At 41.9% G+C, this 19,201-nt stretch overlaps 1 protein-coding gene across 1 annotated transcript in view; it reads left to right on the top strand.

The window, feature by feature from the left end:
• RSPRY1 (ring finger and SPRY domain containing 1) overlaps positions 1-19,201 on the top strand; it is a 36,190-nt gene that overhangs the window by 3,281 nt on the left and 13,708 nt on the right. The window contains exons 2-10 of the mRNA XM_036390486.1: positions 1,051-1,117; positions 6,516-6,695; positions 8,706-9,202; positions 12,101-12,153; positions 13,560-13,672; positions 16,260-16,386; positions 17,739-17,797; positions 18,144-18,210; positions 18,821-18,952. Of these exons, the coding sequence (XP_036246379.1) occupies positions 8,856-9,202; positions 12,101-12,153; positions 13,560-13,672; positions 16,260-16,386; positions 17,739-17,797; positions 18,144-18,210; positions 18,821-18,952 (898 nt within the window). The 5' untranslated portion in view covers positions 1,051-1,117; positions 6,516-6,695; positions 8,706-8,855. The remainder of the gene's footprint in view (positions 1-1,050; positions 1,118-6,515; positions 6,696-8,705; positions 9,203-12,100; positions 12,154-13,559; positions 13,673-16,259; positions 16,387-17,738; positions 17,798-18,143; positions 18,211-18,820; positions 18,953-19,201) is intronic.

The raw sequence follows: 19,201 nt of genomic DNA, 5'->3' as shown, positions 1-19,201 counted from the left end.
TGCTGTCAGCTTGTAGTAAATTGAAGGCCAGCTAATGTCATGATATTTGTCCTGTTCTGCTGCATTATTAATATGTTGTGTTCTGCATTTCAAACTGGTTTTTGTGGGGTTTTTTTTCCTCTCTTTAACTTATGATTGCTCAGTAGATTTTGAATTTATTCATTGCTTTAAGCAGTGCAGATCTTACACTGAGATTCCTTGTCTTTCAAGTATCTCATGTACTTTGTATTGCCTTGTGTCCTGACAATATATTTAATTTTCCTGGTCTGTGTGTGGTAACTGTAAGGCTGGCATTGCAGGGCAGTGACTGTGCCAGCATGATCTTTATTTCCTTTCCTATTCTTCATTATATTGCTGAGGTCTAATGAAAGTCAGATGTTCACTCATGACTCACGAGGTTGCGTGGCTGACCAATGCATCATGATCTCTCTTCAGAAGTGCTTGTAATTACCTGCCCTTGATCTGCCATTCCTGTGGCCAGGCTTGTGCTTTGGGAGCACAGCTCTGCCATGGCAGCTCTGTGTGGGCTTTGCCTGTGCAGCAGTGCAAAGTCTGGGATGAGGGGCTGCTCCTTGGTTTTTAATGTACGTTTATTAGATGGAGTTCAGTGGGTTATCGTGATCAGTAACAAGAAATCCCATCTTTTTCCTAATAAATCTCTCCCCTCAGGGAAATGGTGGTTTCTGAGCATATTAAACACACTGTCATTATTTTTTCCCCTTTCTAAGGCTTTTTTTTCATAGAAAATGCCTCCCTTTTGCTCTAAATATCTGAATATCTTGGTGTTGTGTTAGGTGGGAGAAGGACGAGTATTGAGGACTTTTTGATCTGAAGTGTTGGTATGGGTTTTTGGATTTCTGGCTTCAATGCCTGTGCACATGGTGCAATTACAGCTTGAATCACAGGTTAGGGGGCAGGAGGCTGCACCATTCACATTTATCTTATAGCTTCCTGCAGACAGTGGGACGTGCTAGAAAGTCATACTGGAAAAAGAAAACCCAGCAACCTGCTGATGCTCTTTTTTTTTTTTTTTTTTTTTTTCCTCTAAAGGCAAAGCTGTCTGGCATGGAGCAGGCTTCGAATTGTTCTCCCTGCTTTTAAAAACACTCAGCTAATGGTGAGTCCAAGAATGGTGTGTGTTTGCACTCAAACTCTGGTTAATGTATCAGTCCTGAAAGAAAAGATTTAAAAAAAAATTAACAATAGGTGAGTTATTCTCTCTCTAGAGCATTACCCCTTTGTAACATTCAGTGAAGTGGTGTTTATGTGTAATTATCAAAACAATTTAATCTTAATTCTCCTGAAATTCCTCAGAAAGTTATTTAGCAGAAGCCCCAGGTGGCTGAGACTTTGTGTTCCTGGTACTGCTACAGGGTTTTGAAAGCCTCTTAAATAGTTTTTTGTGCTTTCTGCCTTTTTTGACTAAACTGGGAGCACAGTCTTGTTTAAGCCATATTCAGACTGACTTGTGAGACACGTGCTCATCATCCTCCCACTTCCCAACCCACCTGCACTTGGCCGAGCCATCTCTCAGGCCTCTTCCCCCCCCCTTGGCCACGGCACATTGAGCAACTTCCTCTGGCTTTCTTGGTACTGGAGGGGCCCTAAAACACTGTAAGGAAACACCACAGCTCAGTGGTTGGAGCAGGACACCTTTGAGACCTGGCAGGAGCACTTGTTACACGTGGCTGGTGAATCCACAGCAGGCTCTCTCCTGGCAGACTTGTGGCAGGGCAGAAAGGAAAGGTCCTGAAGAGACGGATGGGGAGAAATGAAGCTGAGTTCTTGTGTGGGTGGGTTTTTTGTTGTTTTAAGTTCTGCGATGAAGCACTGGAATGGCTGCCCAGGGAGGTGGTGGAGTCACCATCCCTGGATGTGTTTAAAAAAAGCCTGGGTGTGGCACTGGGTGCCATGGTTTAGTTGAGGTGTTGGGGCTGGGTTGGATTTGATCTTGAAGGTCTCTTCCAACCTACTGACTCTGTGATCTTGTGAAATTGGTGAGATAAGGGGGTTCCAGTGACCTGCCCAGAGCTGTTTCAGGTTCTGTATTGAGCTCTGGGAGCCCCAGGTAGTTCAGGAATTGTGCTTTCCAGGAGTGCTTCCGAGGCAGGTTTGCTAACCTAGTGACCTACATGTTGTGTTGGGCTCAAGTGACAGTCTCTTGAGCAGCTGTCACTGTATCCACTCACAGGAGGAAAGGGAATTTGAAGGGCATTTCCTGCTCTGTCAGTACAGTCCTGAACTTTGTCTAGCAAAGAGCAGCCAGCTTTCCATGGCTGGCAGGGAGGGCCACAAAGGTGGCTCTCAGCTCTGCCCACTGAAAGATCAGGCCAGCCTCTGATGCTGCTTCAATTATCAAGACATGGAATTTTCTGCAGTCTGTTTCTAGACATTGTCTGCTCACCAAGGCAGTTGTCAGCTGATAATGCAGGCTTCCAACTGAGGCATTGCTGAGTTTTTCGGCAATGTTATCAAAATTTTACACTGAAAACAGTTTGTGGAATTTTAAATGTTCATAATAGCTTAGTCATGCCATGTAGCTGGGCTAAGTTCTGTGGTCTACAGCAGGAGGCTGTTGTGTCTTCTACAGAGTAGTTCTGCACCCAAAGTTCCTCTGAAAACAAGCCCAGCTCTGAGATAGAAGAAAGAAAAGCACTAAGATTAGTTTAGACAAGAAACAGACAAACTCTGAGTTGCCACCCTTTTGGCTCACTTACATGAGGCTGGTGGTTTGCTGACAAGAATCTGCCCCTGCTTCCAGCAGCCCCTCCCTGAGGCATCTTCCTGGTGCCCACAATGTGGAGCTTGGATGTCCCTGTGCTAGCCCTAATTTTAGTTCCCAGGGCAGGGCTGTGCTGTGACTGAGCTGCTCAGTCTTTTGGCTTGCCCCTCAAAATGCTTTTGTGGTTTGGGTTTTGCTCATGCACAAGGTTCTTTAGGTATTGCAAGGAGCTGATCTCTACGTGACTGAAGAGAACTCTTTCACTGGTTTTTTGATACTGATATAAAGCCTTATCCTTTCTGAAATGGACTGTTGTAACTTTTACTGGACAAAGCTTTTTTAAAAAAGTCTCTTTTTTTGGGGGGGTTGGGGGCAGGAATTTCTTTGCCATTCTGTACCTCTGCTTGGTGTCCAAAGAGTTGCCTTCCTTCCAGCGTTGTCTATTCTGGAATTTCTTGTGGATTTTTGGGAGAGTTTTGGGCTTTTTTTGGTGGAGTTTTTTATTTAATATTGAATCCTGATATCGTGAATGCTTTTGTCAGAATTGTGTTGTTGATAACGCCTTTAACTTTCTGGGCAGCGAGGAAGATTAACTTAAATTAATTGAAAGAGTTATTTATAAGCTTCCAAATGAATGTCTGTGCCAAAACTTAATAGGGTATAGCTAATCGATTTTATTTCATGTGCTTGTATCCCTGCAGTTTATAGGATTAGTGTTCCTTGCCATCTACAGGGCATTATCTTTATCTCCCTGGCACTTCTGAAGCAATGCATTCTCCTCTGCTCCTTGGGCAACTGCTGAGCTTGTTCAGCTCTGCCAAGCCACGTCACCCTGCTGGAGGCACCTCTTGTTCAACTTCACTGGGCTGTCAGATACCACTATCTTTTTTAAAGATCATTATCTCAGAAGTGCTTTCATCTGCCTCAAAGCAGAACTTAAGCTTAGTCTCTGATAAGGAATTTAATGATCCATCTGTGGCTTGGGGAGCTGAGATGCAGGAAGCGTGATCGATACCAGCCTTGGTTTAGACATGAAGCAAAGTTGAGGTTTTCTGTAGTACAAAGGACAGTTCCACCTAAATGACAGATGACAAATGCTGACCTCTGAGATGGGGAAGCTCAAAAGGTGGTCAATGCTTCAGTTTCTCTTTCAGAAAGAGAGCTGAATAGTCTGATGCCTGGCATGTCCTGAGCACTAGTGTCTGTATCCAGAGGTAAGGGAGAAACTGCAGGGAGGAATCCCTGCCAGGCCTGCTCTGGTGAGGCTCATTTAAGTGAGAAAGTGAAGTTCACTTTAAATCCATGCTGCAATTTTAGCATTCCTGTACCAGCTTAGAAAAGGAGTTTAAAGGAAGTGAAAAGACAAAGTAGTGCGATGTGCAAGTGACTATAAAATCTGACTTTCACAGTGAGTCTACAGAAAAAGAAACTACTGTGGTGGTAGTTACTGTCTGCTGCTTTCTGCTTCACATCAAGTCAAGCAAGAGATCAGATCCTCAGCTCTGTGTGTGTGACAAAGATGAATTACCTAGAGAAGGCATCAGGGTTAGAGCCCAATTGTTTGCATAAACCTTGTACAACCCTGGGGTTTTCACTGATGAGCACTTGTGCAGGAGCTGGAAGGCTTTGAGACATGGTGAGTCTCCCTTTCGGTGAAACTGGCATGCTCAGGGTCAGTCTGTTTTTGGTTTCAGGTGCTCTTGCCTCAGTAAGAAAGCAACCAGCTGTGGCAATGGCTTTGTGAAATGCTGCATGCCAGTAAAGGCTGCTTCCCATCATGTTTTGACACTAGTCTTAACCCTCCAAGGTATTTTTAAAGAAAATAGAACTGAATTGGGGGTTTGCTTCAGATTACACAATGTGGTGGTTGGTTACCACATGCCAAAGCAGCAGCAGGGTATTTACCTGCTCCTCCTGAAGCCTGTTCTCCCCTGGCTGTCTGCACTGTGTGGAACCATGCTGGACACCCAGCACCTGCTGCTCTTCAGCTACACAAGTCTCACAGGTGAGAGGTTGTATGTCAATGGGATCTCCTGAGAAAGTCTCCATTTCACATTCTAGTTGTATGTCATTTACTGGAAATTCTTGGTTTTCAGTACTATCCCCATTGTTTCAAAATTCTCCTTATTAAAATAGCTTATTTTTCAAACAGGCTGCTTCTTCCTCTTATTCCTGTATCTTATTCCTGTAAAGTTGATTATCTTGCAGCAATTCATAGCTGTGTTTCCTTCTGGTCTGAACTTTCATCTGACAGGCATCACAAGAATTTCCATCTCTTCCTTTTTAGGAGCATCATTTCTTTGGGAAAGAAATGCTGAGGAAGTATTTCTAATTATTTTATCTTCTTAATAGGAAACTGCTGGCCAAAACTCTTACAGTTTTGCTTTTGAAAACTTGTCAGCTTTGCTGTGTGGTTTGTTGACTGAGCTCCTGTGTTACTCTGCTTAAGAGGGGAAATTTCTGATCTTACTCTTGTAGTGGTGGCAGAAACTGGAAAAGTGTTTTTGGTAGCTGAAACCATCCCCATTTATGTGCACGAGGGTTTTTTTGTTTGCTTGGCAGTGCACTCCATTTCATGGAAAGAAGAGGCATTTTCCATCATGAGGCAGGCAGTATTATGGTTGGCTAATTGAATATTTGAGGGAATGAATCACTGACTCTAGGGCTGCACATTGCAGAGAAATGATCCCAGTGCCACTTGGAGCCAACTCCTCCACTGGTGTGCTCGGTGAGATGATCCAGGGAGGCCTCTCTGGGGCAGGCTGGGCACCTGCACTGCCAGGCAGGTCAAATCCACTCCTACAGCATCCCTTCCAATGGATGATGATTTTGTCTTTCCCACTTGGACATTCAGCCACAGCAGGTTGGTCAGCCTGTGGAGCTCATGACTCCTTTGTGCATCCATGCCTGTGCTTGAGCCTGCCAGGAGAGCAGCTGCTCCCTGTGCTGGGATGGTCCCAGGGCCAGGGGAGGTGTGGGGGGCACTGCAGGCTGCAGCTGGCAGCTGCTTTTCTCCTGTGTAGGGAAGGTGTCCTGCTCCAGCCACATCTGCTCTGGGGGCTGTGTTGAGGGCAGGATGTGCTGGGGCAGCTGCTCAGTGAGAGTCCCACAGAGGAGGTGCTGGGCATTGGCATTTTGTGCTGTTTGGTGAGAGCTGGAGCACCAGCTACTTCTTATGGAATAAAAATTTTATTCGTTTCCTTTGCACTTCAGAACCTTTCTTCCTGCATTTGTGCTCTATCCAGACACGCTGGTTTGTGAGCAGATCTGTAGCAATCTCTCCTACCTTGTGTTCCTCATTATTTAGCCTTTCAGTTTGTTTCAGGCTTGACAATGAGCTCCTTGTATGTGATGGTGAGCAAGAGCCAAGTGAATGCTGTCAAACCCAGCTCTTTACTAAATAAGGGGAGTTTATCCTGTCATTTCTCTCTTCCTGTTATCTAATCAGCTTTTATAATGTACTTTTATTTTCTGCTCTGTCTGGAGCAGATATTATTGCTTCTCTTCTTCCTCCTGTAGGGAGTAATTTGAGGTGAGGAGTTGGTCACTGCTCTGCACTTGGTGCTGTGTAATCTGGAATACCAAGGCTGTAGAAACAGGTTGGGTTTTCTTTGTCTAGTCCTAAAGCTTTTAGATGAGAAACTGGGTTTTGAAGCCTTAAGAGAATTCCCTCTGTAAAGGCTGAAAATAACAGTGTGGCTTGATGTCATGGCAGGTGTAGGGAGGAGGTGGAGTATGTCTACCTTAGATGCAGTTTCCAAGTGAATTCTCTTTTTTTTCCATCTCTCCTCAGGGACTCCTCAGTGCAGTTCCTAGGAGTGAAAGCAGAGTCAGTAATGACTCAGTGCCCACCATAAAGGCTTACAGAGCACTGCCTTTTCCAAAGAGACTTTGTGCCCTGGAGGAGAACAACCCACTTCTGCCACAGCACTTTGAGCTCCCACAGCCATTCCTGAACCAAGCAAACTTACAGGTGAGTTGACCATAATTACTTTGTTTTAATCGTGCTTTAAGTTGTCAGCCAGAAAAACTTAGGCTTCAATAATCAGCTTTAATCTTGACATATGTCTGGTTTTGTTTCTTTAGGTTCTTACTCATTGTTAATCTCTAAAATACAGCTTTTCCATTCTTGTTTTGATGAGAAGATAGATTCACTGTGTTAACATTTCCATAAGTTACAGAACAACTTTATGCAGATTCTAAAGCTGTAACAATTTTAGATTTTAGCATTATCTTGCTAAAAAGCCCTTAAATGACCCAGATTCATAAATACATACATATTCCCTAGAAAGACATGATTTGCATTTAGCATAACTAGTTCTTTTTAAAATCAAGAAAGTCACTTTAACCAGTTGTGAACTCAGACAGTTCTGTTGGAGGTCTTTGCAATCTGCCCTGGCGCCTCTCATCTGCTTGTGACTTGACTGAGAAGGTGCCAGCAGGATTGGCTCAGATGGAAGGACTCAGAGCCTGATGGCCAAACTGCTTAGGGCAAAAAGCAAGCATGATGTGATGCTGAAACCCTTTTGATGATCTGTGGTTTAGGAATTTCTTAACCAAGAAGTCAAGATCTTGTCTTTTTTTCCTATTAATATCCCTTGACGAATTGAATTTTTTTTTTCTTAGTTAGCCTCCAGTTAATTTCTTAATACTGAACATTTCACTGTGCTAAAAGATTATGTGCTTCACAGTACAGAAGAGCCTGTGAGAGCTTGGTGGCAGTGCTTTTCCAGTGACAGCTGACATCCCAAGAGCTGCTCATATGACCAATGTCTGGTCCCTGACTGTTGTTGTGATCTTGTCCCAAAGGGCAGCCAGCAATTGCAGAGTTGCCAGTTGGCTCTGATATGGGGCCTTCCATATTTAAAAAGTGTCAGCTCTCTTTGACTTTCTTTTGAATTTAGGGTGCTACATGTCTGCTGTTAATGAGATTTAATAATTGAAGAGTAGTAATAACCTATTACAGGATATTCACCATAACTTCTAGTGTAAATGTTAAACTTGATTCTTGAAAGGATAAAAATGACTTACTTATTCTGACATGCCTGAAGTGTGTAAGTAGTGAAATTATATCTTTTGTAGGGTTTTGTATTACCTGAGACTTTAAGAAATATTCTATGCTTGAAACATAACTTGTTATGAAATTGGGCTTTGAATCCTTTTTCTCTTGCATTTGCAAGTTAATAATTGGGAGAGACTGACCTGTGGTCTCAGTTGCTACTGGGCCTGTATGTGATCCAAACCATTTGAATAAAGAACAGAAGAATGATTGAATTAGTCTTTGTTCACAAAAATGGGAGATTGGTTTGACACTAGATCCAAACAGGCCCACAACACCCATTTCAAAATCCCAGTTGGATTTGTAAGGCATTAAAATGGTGTCTATAATTCCTGTTTAATTCTGTGTTGGTGCTTCTTTGGGTGAAAATGCAGATGTAGACATGTTCCAAAAACGTGTGTTTATGTACAGGTGGACCAAATTATTCTCTGTTAAATCTATTGCTTATTGAGATAAACCATAACTGTAAGATTAGTTCTTTACAATTTTATCTGTTTTATAGTTTGGAAATGTTCCTGATGTGAAATGAGAACCTGAGGTGTACAGCCTTTGTTGGGGTAGCATAGGCCATGTGTCTCTGTAAAGGGCAGATGAAACTGGGTTGTTGATACTCAGTATTTAAAGGGTAGCAGTGTGGGACATTTACAGGCAAACTTGTTCCTCTGCATCCAAAAACCACCAAGAAGCTGGGAGGTAATAGGTAGTGTAGAAAGGAATGGTGTGTGGGCGAGAGCTCCTTACCAGGGGAATTTCCTCCTCCTCCTCTTCCTTCCTTTCCCTTTCCCCACAATAGACTTCAGGTAAAGCCTTGTGTTTCTTAGCTGCTTTATCCACCAGAACTGCTGGTGTTTACTAAAATAGGAATTCTTCTGCTGTTTTCTAGCAGTAGTAACACTGACTCTTGTTCTATGTTTGCTTTTTCAGACCTCCTTCTGGATGACCAATGTGTGTTTTAAGTGATTCTGTCAGCAGCTAAGTCTCCAACTTCCCACTCATTCCAGCTGGTAGCAGCGTTTAAGATGCGAAAAGATCGCAATCCGGGATCGCACAAACATTTCTCTTAAAACTTCCTAGATGATTGTAGTTGCTTGGGTTGTGTTCTATGCTAGCAGAAGCCTTTTCCCAGCTCTGCTGTTGACTCTAGAGCACCACATTCCCCATTTCCTGGGAGCCTTGGGGGCTGGCAGCATGGGAAACTCGTGTGTTTGCCGCGACGACAGCGGGGCCGAGGACAACGGGACCTCTCAGGGCCGACAGACGGAGCACAGCAGGACACACATCCCTGAGGCAAGGAGCCACCCAAGGGACCCTGTCCGTCCACCCAGGAGGGGTCGAGGGCCTCATGAACCAAGGAGGAAAAAACAGAATGTGGATGGGCTGGTGCTTGACACACTGGCTGTAATTCGGACGTTGGTAGATAAGTAAGTACCTCCTCAAGGAATAATTCAACATGAATGAAAATGTTCTTGTCTTCTCTCAAACTGTGGCTCCAGCCTCTCACCGATCTGCACCTGACCCTCCCTGGAGCAGCTGCGTGTTTCCATCTGGAGGCTTAGGAGAGGAGCACCTTTCCTAGGTAATAGAAGTAGCTCCTGAGTGCCCAGGTACAGACTCTTCCAGGAGCTGAGGAGCTTCCTCACAGTTCCTGATTTCTTACCTGGCACAGATACACAGTTTAGGAAGCAATAAATGCTCCAGAGGCTGGGAACTTCTGTCCTAAAAATTGGTTGTTGTGCAGTTTTCTGTTTGCAGGCTGGATTTTACTTCTTTGGAAATGGTGAAGCAAAATAGGGAGCTTTGATCTTTGTTAGCTTGGATAAACAGACTGAGGCTTTCTTTCCACTTGTAAGTCTGACTACTTTTTAAAGATCACATGTTGTGACTGCCCAACTCACAATCCCAGTATTGCATTCCTGGCATGCTCAAAGCATCCATGAAAGGCATGGGGGATATTTATGGGCTCATCCATTTTTTGGTCTTTTTTTGGTTTTGCGTTGCTTTCTACAAAGCTTTAAGAGGGCCTTAAAAAACGATGAGTTAAGTTAGCTCAACACCTTTTGGGTTAGGTGCAGGTTAGGAATTGGGAAGACCAGAACTGAAGGAAAAGCACAATTCCAGCCTGACAGCTGGGGTTTGAGTTTGAGGTGGCTGAGACTCAAATAAGTGAGCCTTGATTCATACACCTGCATCAGCTCTGGAATGTGCCTGCAGAGAAGGAGTTTGCCTTCCTGCTGTCAAAGGCTTTAAGTGAAAATATCAGGACTGATGTTTTTCATGAACATTTAAGTCTAAGATGTGTTTGGTTGGTTTTTTAACAGGTTTTATTTTGTGCTCTGTCTTCAAATCATGGCAAATGTTTTTTAAAGTCTCTGCCCAGTCTCACATGCCCTTTCCCTCAAGTTCAGCTCCTTAAGCTGTTTCACAACACTTCTGTGCACAGTTGATCCTGTTCCTGTGGGTCTTGCAATCAGTTTTGTAATCTTGTAAGCACTTTCCTATGCTACTGAGAGACAATAGGTATGGTTTTTTCACTGCCCATGGAGTCCTGTTTCTGATCAATTCCTGAAGCTACTGTATTTTTATGGGGGCTTTTATACAGACTACAGGAAAATGCACTGTGATAAGGAATGAATCATTGCTCTCCCTGTTTGCCATTTGTTTGTTTTTTCTTGGGGTTCATTTCTTTTCTTGATGTTGTTTTTGGTTTTATCAAATCTCAAAGTTCTGACCTAAAACATATCTGACAACTGATTTTTTTTTTCCTGTCCTATCTAGAGATAGCTGCTTCCTAGAAGATTAATTTCATAAACTCCGAAGGATAAGTTCTATATTTTGGGGCTTATATGAAAAGCTGCCTTGCAAATTAAGAAATTACCAAAATGGCTGTTTTGTTTCAAAATGAGGAAGGTGTGTCCTGGTGGGGATGTTGGAAATTAAGTGGTTAAAATGGCAAATCAGTGGGACAGGATTGTCCTGTGCTCAGTGCCAGTACTGTGAAAAGCTGCTACTCGTGACCAAATCAGAAATCTTGCAGATAAAAATGTCATCCTTTCTTATTTTAGCCTTTACTTGTACTTATGGTTGGGATTTTTGTTGGGGTTTTTTTCTCATTTCTTTGAATCTTTCTATTCTTTCTCCTGATGCAATTCTGGCTGCAAAACTTCACTTCTTTTTCCTTCTGGTCAGATTACTTTCCAGAAGAAACGTGAAGATGCCTCAACTTAAAAAACAACCAACTATTTGTTTCAAATGTTGTGGCAATATAAAAATGCATTAAACTGGACTTTAGCCTTCTCTTGTGGAAATATTTAAGAATGTGCTCACCTTTTTGTAAGAAAAGAGAGGTGTATTTATGTCATATATATTTCATCAATGCTGAGATTTTTCTCTTCTTTATGATTAGTCTCTCAAACTAGGTAGTTTTATTATCTCCATAAGTAATGTCTGTTGAAATTTTCTAAAATTCCTCTGTATTTCACATTTCCAATTTCTTTTCAGAGCTGTGTGATAGAGAGTGAGTGTGGAACATAAAGTCTAAGCCTGGGGTTAGATCCCAGTGCCTAAGGAGCACTGAATAAAGTATTTTAGGACATGCTGCTGGATAAGCTTTTTCTGGACCTAGAGGTGCTTACTGAACAAGGTTTTGGAGTCTTGCTTTAGGTACTTTCACTGGCAGTGCCTGCTCAGATTCACAGATGTGTCCATAGCTTTGTGTCCTTACTCCAGCAAACTGGACTGAGGACCTGATCTATTGAACTTCTTGTAGTTTTCATGTTGGAAAATGGCTTGGATGAAATATTTGCTGTTAAACTGCCTTAACTGTTTCTTTTAACAACTCTTGTCGAAGACTATGATGCTGTTAGGTGGCTTCCCATTCAGGTTTTGTGGTGGTTTTTAAATATTTATATATTTAGCAGAGAATTTGTGCAAAAAAAAATCCTGTTGAAGTGATGCCCCTTTGTGCACTGCTCTGGGTTCACTTTGTGACCTCTGACATGCAGTGCCTCATTATGTGCTACAAGGAACCTGCTGATGAACAGCACCAAATCCAGGCATTATGTTCAGCTCTTAGACATGCAGATGTGAATCAATTTCACTTGTCAGCTGTTGCAGACATGCAGATGTTGATGTTGAGCCAGAGAGGCTCAAATCCCATCTGTGTTTCAGATCTGAAAATGACATTAGCAATCTGCAGCCTGTGTAACTTCCTTTTGTTAAATGGTTACTGGATTTGTTTTCTGTCTGTGAGTAATCATTTTATTCATTGTATTACATTGATGATTGTGCATAATTTTTGACCTGTGTAATATCTCTTTCAGTGACCAGGAGCCTCCTTATTCAATGATCACGTTGCATGAAATGGCAGAAACAGGTATCAAGGCATTGTGTTGGGCATTTCAGTTGTGACTCACAAGCAAAAGAAACAAAACAAACCCCAAGCCCCTCTTTTCTTTGCAAAGAAAAATGCACCTCAGCTGGGTGTGTTGGGGTGTGGGAACCAGAACAAAGTTCTGCCCCCCAGAGCTTCACTGAGCTCATGCATTGGCCTGAGTTTGTTTGAATTCAGTTAAAGTTCCCATGTGAACTCTCCAGAAGCAGCCAATGGATGGCCACAAACACACTGTGGTGGCATTAAAGCCTAAGCCACCAAGAGTGGCTGTTTGCAGCTGAGCAGGAACATCCTACACCTGTACACAGGCGTGGGCCAAGCCTGTGTGCTCCATGTCAGCACAGAGCACGTTCCTTTGGTTTGGGTCTTGCTGACCTGAGACCTCTGCTTTACTCTGTATTTGTCCCAGCCCTGTCCCTCAGTGCTCCTGCAGCACAAGCAGGGGCTGTTTCATCTTTGTTACAGCAGGAGAAATTCTCCCAGCTTAAGACTTCCACAAAACTTCTGGTTTAGTTGAATTTTTACCTCTCTACTTAGTAGTGTTGGTAGTGGTCTTAGGAAATATATTTCTGTATTGAAATAAATTAATCAATCTGGTTAGATATTACAGCAATTCAATAAAATGTTTTTCAGGGGAATGTGCTAACATAACTCAACCCCCAGTATATTACTGCTGTGTTGTTGTTGTTGTAGGGAACACTGCTTCTTCAGCCTCACTCACCTGTACACAGATATAGACTCTATTTTCACTTCTAAGGGAGCAATTTTCTTGTAAATCCAATTCTGTTTATCAGTAGTTTAACATCTTCTTAGTGGATGTTTCCTTGCAAGTAAAAGCCCTTGTCTACTCATTCAACAGTGAGAGCCCTTCCTTAGGAAAACAAACATTCTTTAGACCAGCAGGCATGGGAAAAAAACACTGAGTTTCTCTGTTACTTCAGGGAATTCAGAAAGAGGGATCTGATTCTGGTTAAAAGAAATTATTTCCTCAGTGTCACTGTGTATGTAGCATTTACCACTTAAGAGTTGACACTGGATGCTGAACTCTGATTATTGCACTAGAGCAAAGTACTTGTCCTTACCACCATGAGTATTCCTTCCTAATAGCAGTAGGAACTAAAGGATGCTCTGGCCTGGCAAGACTCTTCTCCAAACTGTACAGGTGTTCACTGTTACCCAAGATGCTGTAAACTTTTTCTTTTTTGAATTTAAACTTCTAAACTAGTGCAAACTAAGACAGTGGTGTAAAAAGCAAACTGTCTTTCCTGCTGTCTCTAAGCTCACTGGGTAATTTTGAGGATTTTTCAGTTTACATTTAGGGATGTGCTTTGAACACTTCTGAATTGTACTGTTAATTCTGAATGTGACTTCTGTTTTGTGGTTGACAGATGAAGGCTGGTTGGAAGTTGTTCAATCTTTAATTAGAGTTATTCCATTAGAAGATCCCCTGGGACCAGCTGTTATAACACTACTACTTGATGAATGTCCTCTGCCAACAAAAGTGAGTCAAAAGCAGATGCATTTATCTGTGAATGTCAGTTGCTTGTGGTTGCCACACCCAGGATCCCTTTGAGTGCCTTTCACCGGTGATGCAAGACTGATAGTGGTTTCAAAAATAGGTGTAACATTCAACTTCAAGTAGTTTGGAGTGACTGGGTGTCTAAATGCTAATTTATGCTAGGAGTATTCCCAAAAAAAAGATCAATTTGATGCGTGGAGAAGGAGCAAGAGAGCCTTGGGTTTTTGCTGCTTTTCCTGCCACTCTCTCCTGCTGTGTGGTACTTACACTGTGCAGGTGCTGCAGAAGCTGCCCTAGTTCTGCCCTTTTGTTCTCTCATTTGCACAAAAGCTGCACATTTACAAGTCACTGTTGAATTTGTTCCTGTGCTGCACATGAGGAAGGCAATGCAAATGGGTGTGTTAAGCTAAACAAATGACATTTTTCAACTATGAAATACCTATATATGGTTTTGGCAAATAAGAATCCTTTTGTTTTACTGGCCACTAGTCTGGTTTTGGGCAGAAAGATGACCTGAGGTGTTCATGCTATGTTGGTGCAGGTGTGTAACTGAAAGCCTCAGGTGCTTAAGGATGCTAAACATAATGGTTGTACAGAGACCTTGTCTGTCTTCAAATGTTTGTCATTATCTCATTTCTTCAGAAACTGATGATCACATCATTGCTGCTTTCATTTCTCAAGCTCCTGATGCTGCCAATTTTAGTCTTCCATTGGTGCTGTTAGGGACATGAAGAGCTGGTTGCATCAGTGGCTGGAGAATTGGTCAAGCTCTCAAACTACCTGAAGTGGGTTTGTTTCCTCTAGGCTATTGATTAAAGTTAACTGAGACTTTTAAACAAGAGAAATGTATTGTGACTCTCACAGAGACCGCTGAGTTATTTTGAAAACAAAGCTATGACTAGAAACTTTGTCTGCTTTAAAAAAGAAATCAGGAAATGGAGACCACTGTGAATGCACATAGGGAGAGTGATTTTGTATTTTTTTGTTTGGCTCTACAAAGTCCTCAGCAATCAAATGATTTGGTTTTGAAAAGCCACGTGACTCTCATTTGGGTACAGTTAAGGAGTTTGCTATAAAATAGTTGACCTTATCAAGACAGGGAATGAGGTGCTTGTTTTTCTGGGGGGCACAGTGGTTTTTTTCCTGTGTAGCTTCTTTACAGCACAAGGAGCTGCAGCTGTGGGGTCTGCTGGCCACATGCAGCCTCATAAAGTGTGTGCTGCTGTTCATTTTCTTTCTATACAGGAAAAGTTTAAAGTTTTTTATCTTAGGGATTTTAAGTCACTGCCTCACTTCCATGACAGCTGGAGAACAGCAGTATGCTGTATTTTATTTTCTGGTTTTGCAGGCTATAAAGTCCATAAAGTTAAAAAGGCAGTGCAGTAAACTGTTTATTCTATAAAGTCTTTATTTAACTCAAAATACTTGATCTCTCTGACAGTTCTAGTAATGGCTAAAAGCAGTATCAGTATGCCAAGAGTCTAATTTTAGTGAGTCCTTTCCATCCCAAGTCTGTTGCTCAGTCATTCTTTCTTCTTTCTCTGTTCTTTCCACTTAGGTCAGTCCTGTTCATCAGTTCTGTTTTTGTGGCTTTCCTTTTAAGAATGTAACTACTTTTCAGTGTGATCTCTGTACAGACCTCAGACTCTAGCACAGTCAACTGATTCAAATGTGGCTCAGAACACAGTTCAAAAAAACACATCTATTCAACTTGAGCAGTGCTCATTTTTCCTCCAAATGGCTGCTGATGACTTCAGTATGAGGAGTTCTTCTATTCTAATTAGATCCTTGCCTGAGATTATGCAGTTTCAATCTGAATCAGCTGAAACTTTCATGAAGGCTGGAAAGTTGAGGAGGATTTGGAACTTTTCAGGGTGGGGTTTTCCCTGTGGGATGACTTGTTCTGGCCCTGGATTAACCCCTAACTACCCTGAAAATGCAGACAATGCTCTAGACCTATCTGGAATTTTATTCATACCATTCTGCCTGAACAAAGCATGTCAAAGGATGGCATTTTAGCTTTATTACCCTCCTTGGTTACTTCCTAAATTTGTGTGACTACAGAAAAGCACTTAGGCTCTCAAGAATACAGTTTGACATCCTGTAAAGATGACAACATCCTAAATTTATGATGGGAATTTGGGCTTTTTGAGGAAGGGGTATGTCTCTTTAGTCCTGAATTTTAAAATCTGAAATAGTCCTTTTCTTTTGAAAAGGGTGTGAGTTTTAGGATACTGGAAACAGATCAGATGGCAGTGGTGCCATATGTGCTAATTGGTTCCTCTTGCCATGGGGCACTCACTTCGGTACGTCCAGAAGTGTCCTGAGCTGTTGATCACAACAACCAACAATCTGGTGTTAATTTTAAAGTTACAGCTCTTGGATGTGTTGAACTTTTTTCTCATCTGTTCTTAATTATCTTATCTTAGAAGATAACCACCCCATGCTGTCTGTAATATGATGCTGACTTCAGTAATGTGCAAAAACAATCTTGTTTTTACAATACTGAGCTGGGGGGAAGCTGTACCTGTCAGTAACATTGAAGAGATTCCTGATATTTCCTTTGCAGGATGCATTACAGAAGTTAACAGAAATATTAAACTTGAGTGGAGCTGCTGCTTGCCAGGACTCTTGTCACCCTGCCAAGCACCGGAACACAACCGCAGTGCTCGGCTGCTTGGCAGAGAAATTAGCAGGTAAAGAAATTAGCAGGTAAAAACCTTCTGCTTTAGCACCCACAGTAGGTCAGAGGTGTTTGCTTAGAACTCAGTAATGTTCTGCATCCCAGGGGTACCAGCTGTGACAGAATCTGGTTGATTCCAGTGTCTGAATGAGCCATTGACAAATCCTTCTGATGTGTGGTTAGTGATTGGGGATCACTGGTTGTTGTATTGCCTTAGCACTGGTAATCAGTGTCCTCTGCAGACGCACTCTGGCTGTGAATTACTGAGGACACGTTCTCTGGAGTGTAGGCAGGAATATCAAGTTAGTGGTCTTGGAGGCTGTATAGAAATAAAAAAGAAATATGCTTTTTCCACTAGACATGTCTTATTCTATTGTAGATAGCTGAAAAGATCCTCTTCTGTGTTGCTTAAAAGAAAATTGCTGAGATTCTATTTTAAGGTGACCTCATATAGAATTTTTATTCTGTCATTCCTGCACAGTACACAGTTGAAAACTGATGGTTAATTTTCCTTCCTGCTGGTGATCTCTTTTGTATCTAGTTTTTTTACTCCTTTTTTTGAAAGTGGACAGGAAGTAGAGAGAAAAAAGTAATTGTCCACTGTTACCTAATGGTTATTAAAACCCAACTACTGTATTTCTGTGGAAAAAAAAGTAAAGAAAAAGGTCTGGAAGTGTTTTGGTACTGTAATACTTCTACTGTATTATACTAAGTTAAAATGAGAGATACTCTATCTACTTCTATCTTAGTGGACACAAATCTCATTGTGTCAGCTCAGGCAACAAATCTGTTAATGAAGTGTTGGAACCCACTGCAAGTTCTTAAGAGCTTGTAGATGCCAGAGTTTGATTCCCTCGTGTCTCTCTCTTGATTAAGTGGACACTATTTCAGGGCTTTTCCATTTTAAATTGGCTGCTTGCTCTGGTGCTGCTGCAAGCTGTGTAATTAACTATCAAGTTGGCTGTTTCAGGTGCTCAGTTCTGCTTCTTTTGGGCTACTGGTAGATGGAGCTGGTCTTTACACTTTGACTCTGGAAGGAAAGGGGAGACAGTCTTTTTTCAAAAGTAAAGTGCATGAAAATGCTGAATGGAGGCTGCTGGAGTCTTACTGCAAAATCTCTGGCTGGAACTCTGTAGCCACTTAGAGCAGTGAAGTGAACCGGACTGTAACGTGCCAGTAACTGTGTAATTATTAAATGTGCAACAAGTATTTTACTAGAAACAATGATAATTTTTTATATTATAGTTTTGCTTTGCTGTGAAGTTGTTTGGTGTTCTTTAATTTGTTACCTTGTGTTTAAAAGCTTTGTGGTGATGGGAATGTGGTACTTCCCATGGAGAGATTTCATTCCTGATGTTCTTGCAGGTCCTGCAAGCATAGGCTTGCTCAGCCCAGGCATATTGGAATATTTACTTCACAGCTTGGTAAGTGTCTTTGATCTTTCTGTATGTATCCATACATAGCAATTAGAATGCAATTTTGTTATTATTGTGAAAAGTTGACGTCACGTCTGCTAAATATTGGCAGTGTATGTTACAAAAAGCTGAAATTCCAGAGCCTGTGGGACCTCCATCCTTGGAGGTAAGGAGAAGTCAGTGGAACAAGGCTCTGAGTAGCCTGATCTCTCTGGATCTGTCTCCACAGGAGGATGGAATACAGAAATTTTGGAGAGTCCTTTGAACCTAAAACCTTCTGTGACAGACTTACAACTCTTCTTGTCTGTCTGTACTGGGTATTTATTAATAACCTTTTCTTACCTCCCATGTTTAGAACTTCCAGTCCCACCCGACAGTGATGCTTTTTGCACTAATAGCACTGGAGAAGTTTGCACAAACAAGTGAGTATTGGCCTGGTACTGCTCTTAACACCATGGCTTCTGCATTATTGTCACTTGCTTTGCCTGATTGCTTGTGAGCATGAGAGCCTGCATTGGTATTTATTGCTCTAGTGACATCCCTCTACCCCTCAAAACCCCTGAGATACTTGCTGAAACTTATTTTCCCTGTTAGAAATTGCTGTAGAAGGATTTGTGACACGAGGCCTTTGTCACTGACATAAATCTGTATTAGAGTTGGACAACAGCATTGGGAGCTTGTAGGCAGGAAAAGATATTTTTTGTTTTAATGACAAACCCTTAAGAGATTTGCTGAAACTGGCCTTCTCATCTGAGAAATTACTACATAATGATTATGACATGAGACCTTTGTTACTTGAAAAGAAATCAATCAGTATTGGGGAGATGGAGAACAGCTGTGATCAGTGTCTTGATGATGCAGCTCCATGCTGAGAAATCTGAATGAAGATAATTCCAATTCTGCTTGGGGAAACATCTACATGCTTGTAATATTGAGCTTTAGATGTGTGTAGAGAGTTCTACTGCATTTGTAGGATGTTATTTTTGACTTATCCCTAGCTGATAGCAATTACCCTTTCCCCTTAAATTGCAGGTGAAAATAAAATGACAGTTTCTGAATCGTGCATTAGTGACCAACTGATCCTGCTGGAGAAATGGACAGATAACCCCGACTACTTAAAACGCCAGGTTGGATTCTGTGCCCAGTGGAGTTTAGACAATCTGTGTAGGTATAACAAAGGGATGGATTAATTAAATAGTAATCACTCCTCCAAAGAGATGGAGGACTCCTTTGTGTTCATTTTTTATGAGCACTTAGTGTGCTCATTACAAACCTGGCTGCGTTTGTAATATCTCCTTGAAGAAGAAAACAAAACCCAAAAAACCACACCAACAAATATATCCAGTGTAATGGTATGGAAAGAAAATTTTGGCAAGGAACATGTTTTTGAAAGGAAGTGGTTTGTACTGCAAG

The sequence above is a fragment of the Molothrus ater genome, chromosome 12 (genome assembly GCF_012460135.2).
Source record: "Molothrus ater isolate BHLD 08-10-18 breed brown headed cowbird chromosome 12, BPBGC_Mater_1.1, whole genome shotgun sequence".
NCBI lineage: Eukaryota > Metazoa > Chordata > Aves > Passeriformes > Icteridae > Molothrus > Molothrus ater.
This window is presented reverse-complemented; position numbering and strand designations above follow the sequence as displayed.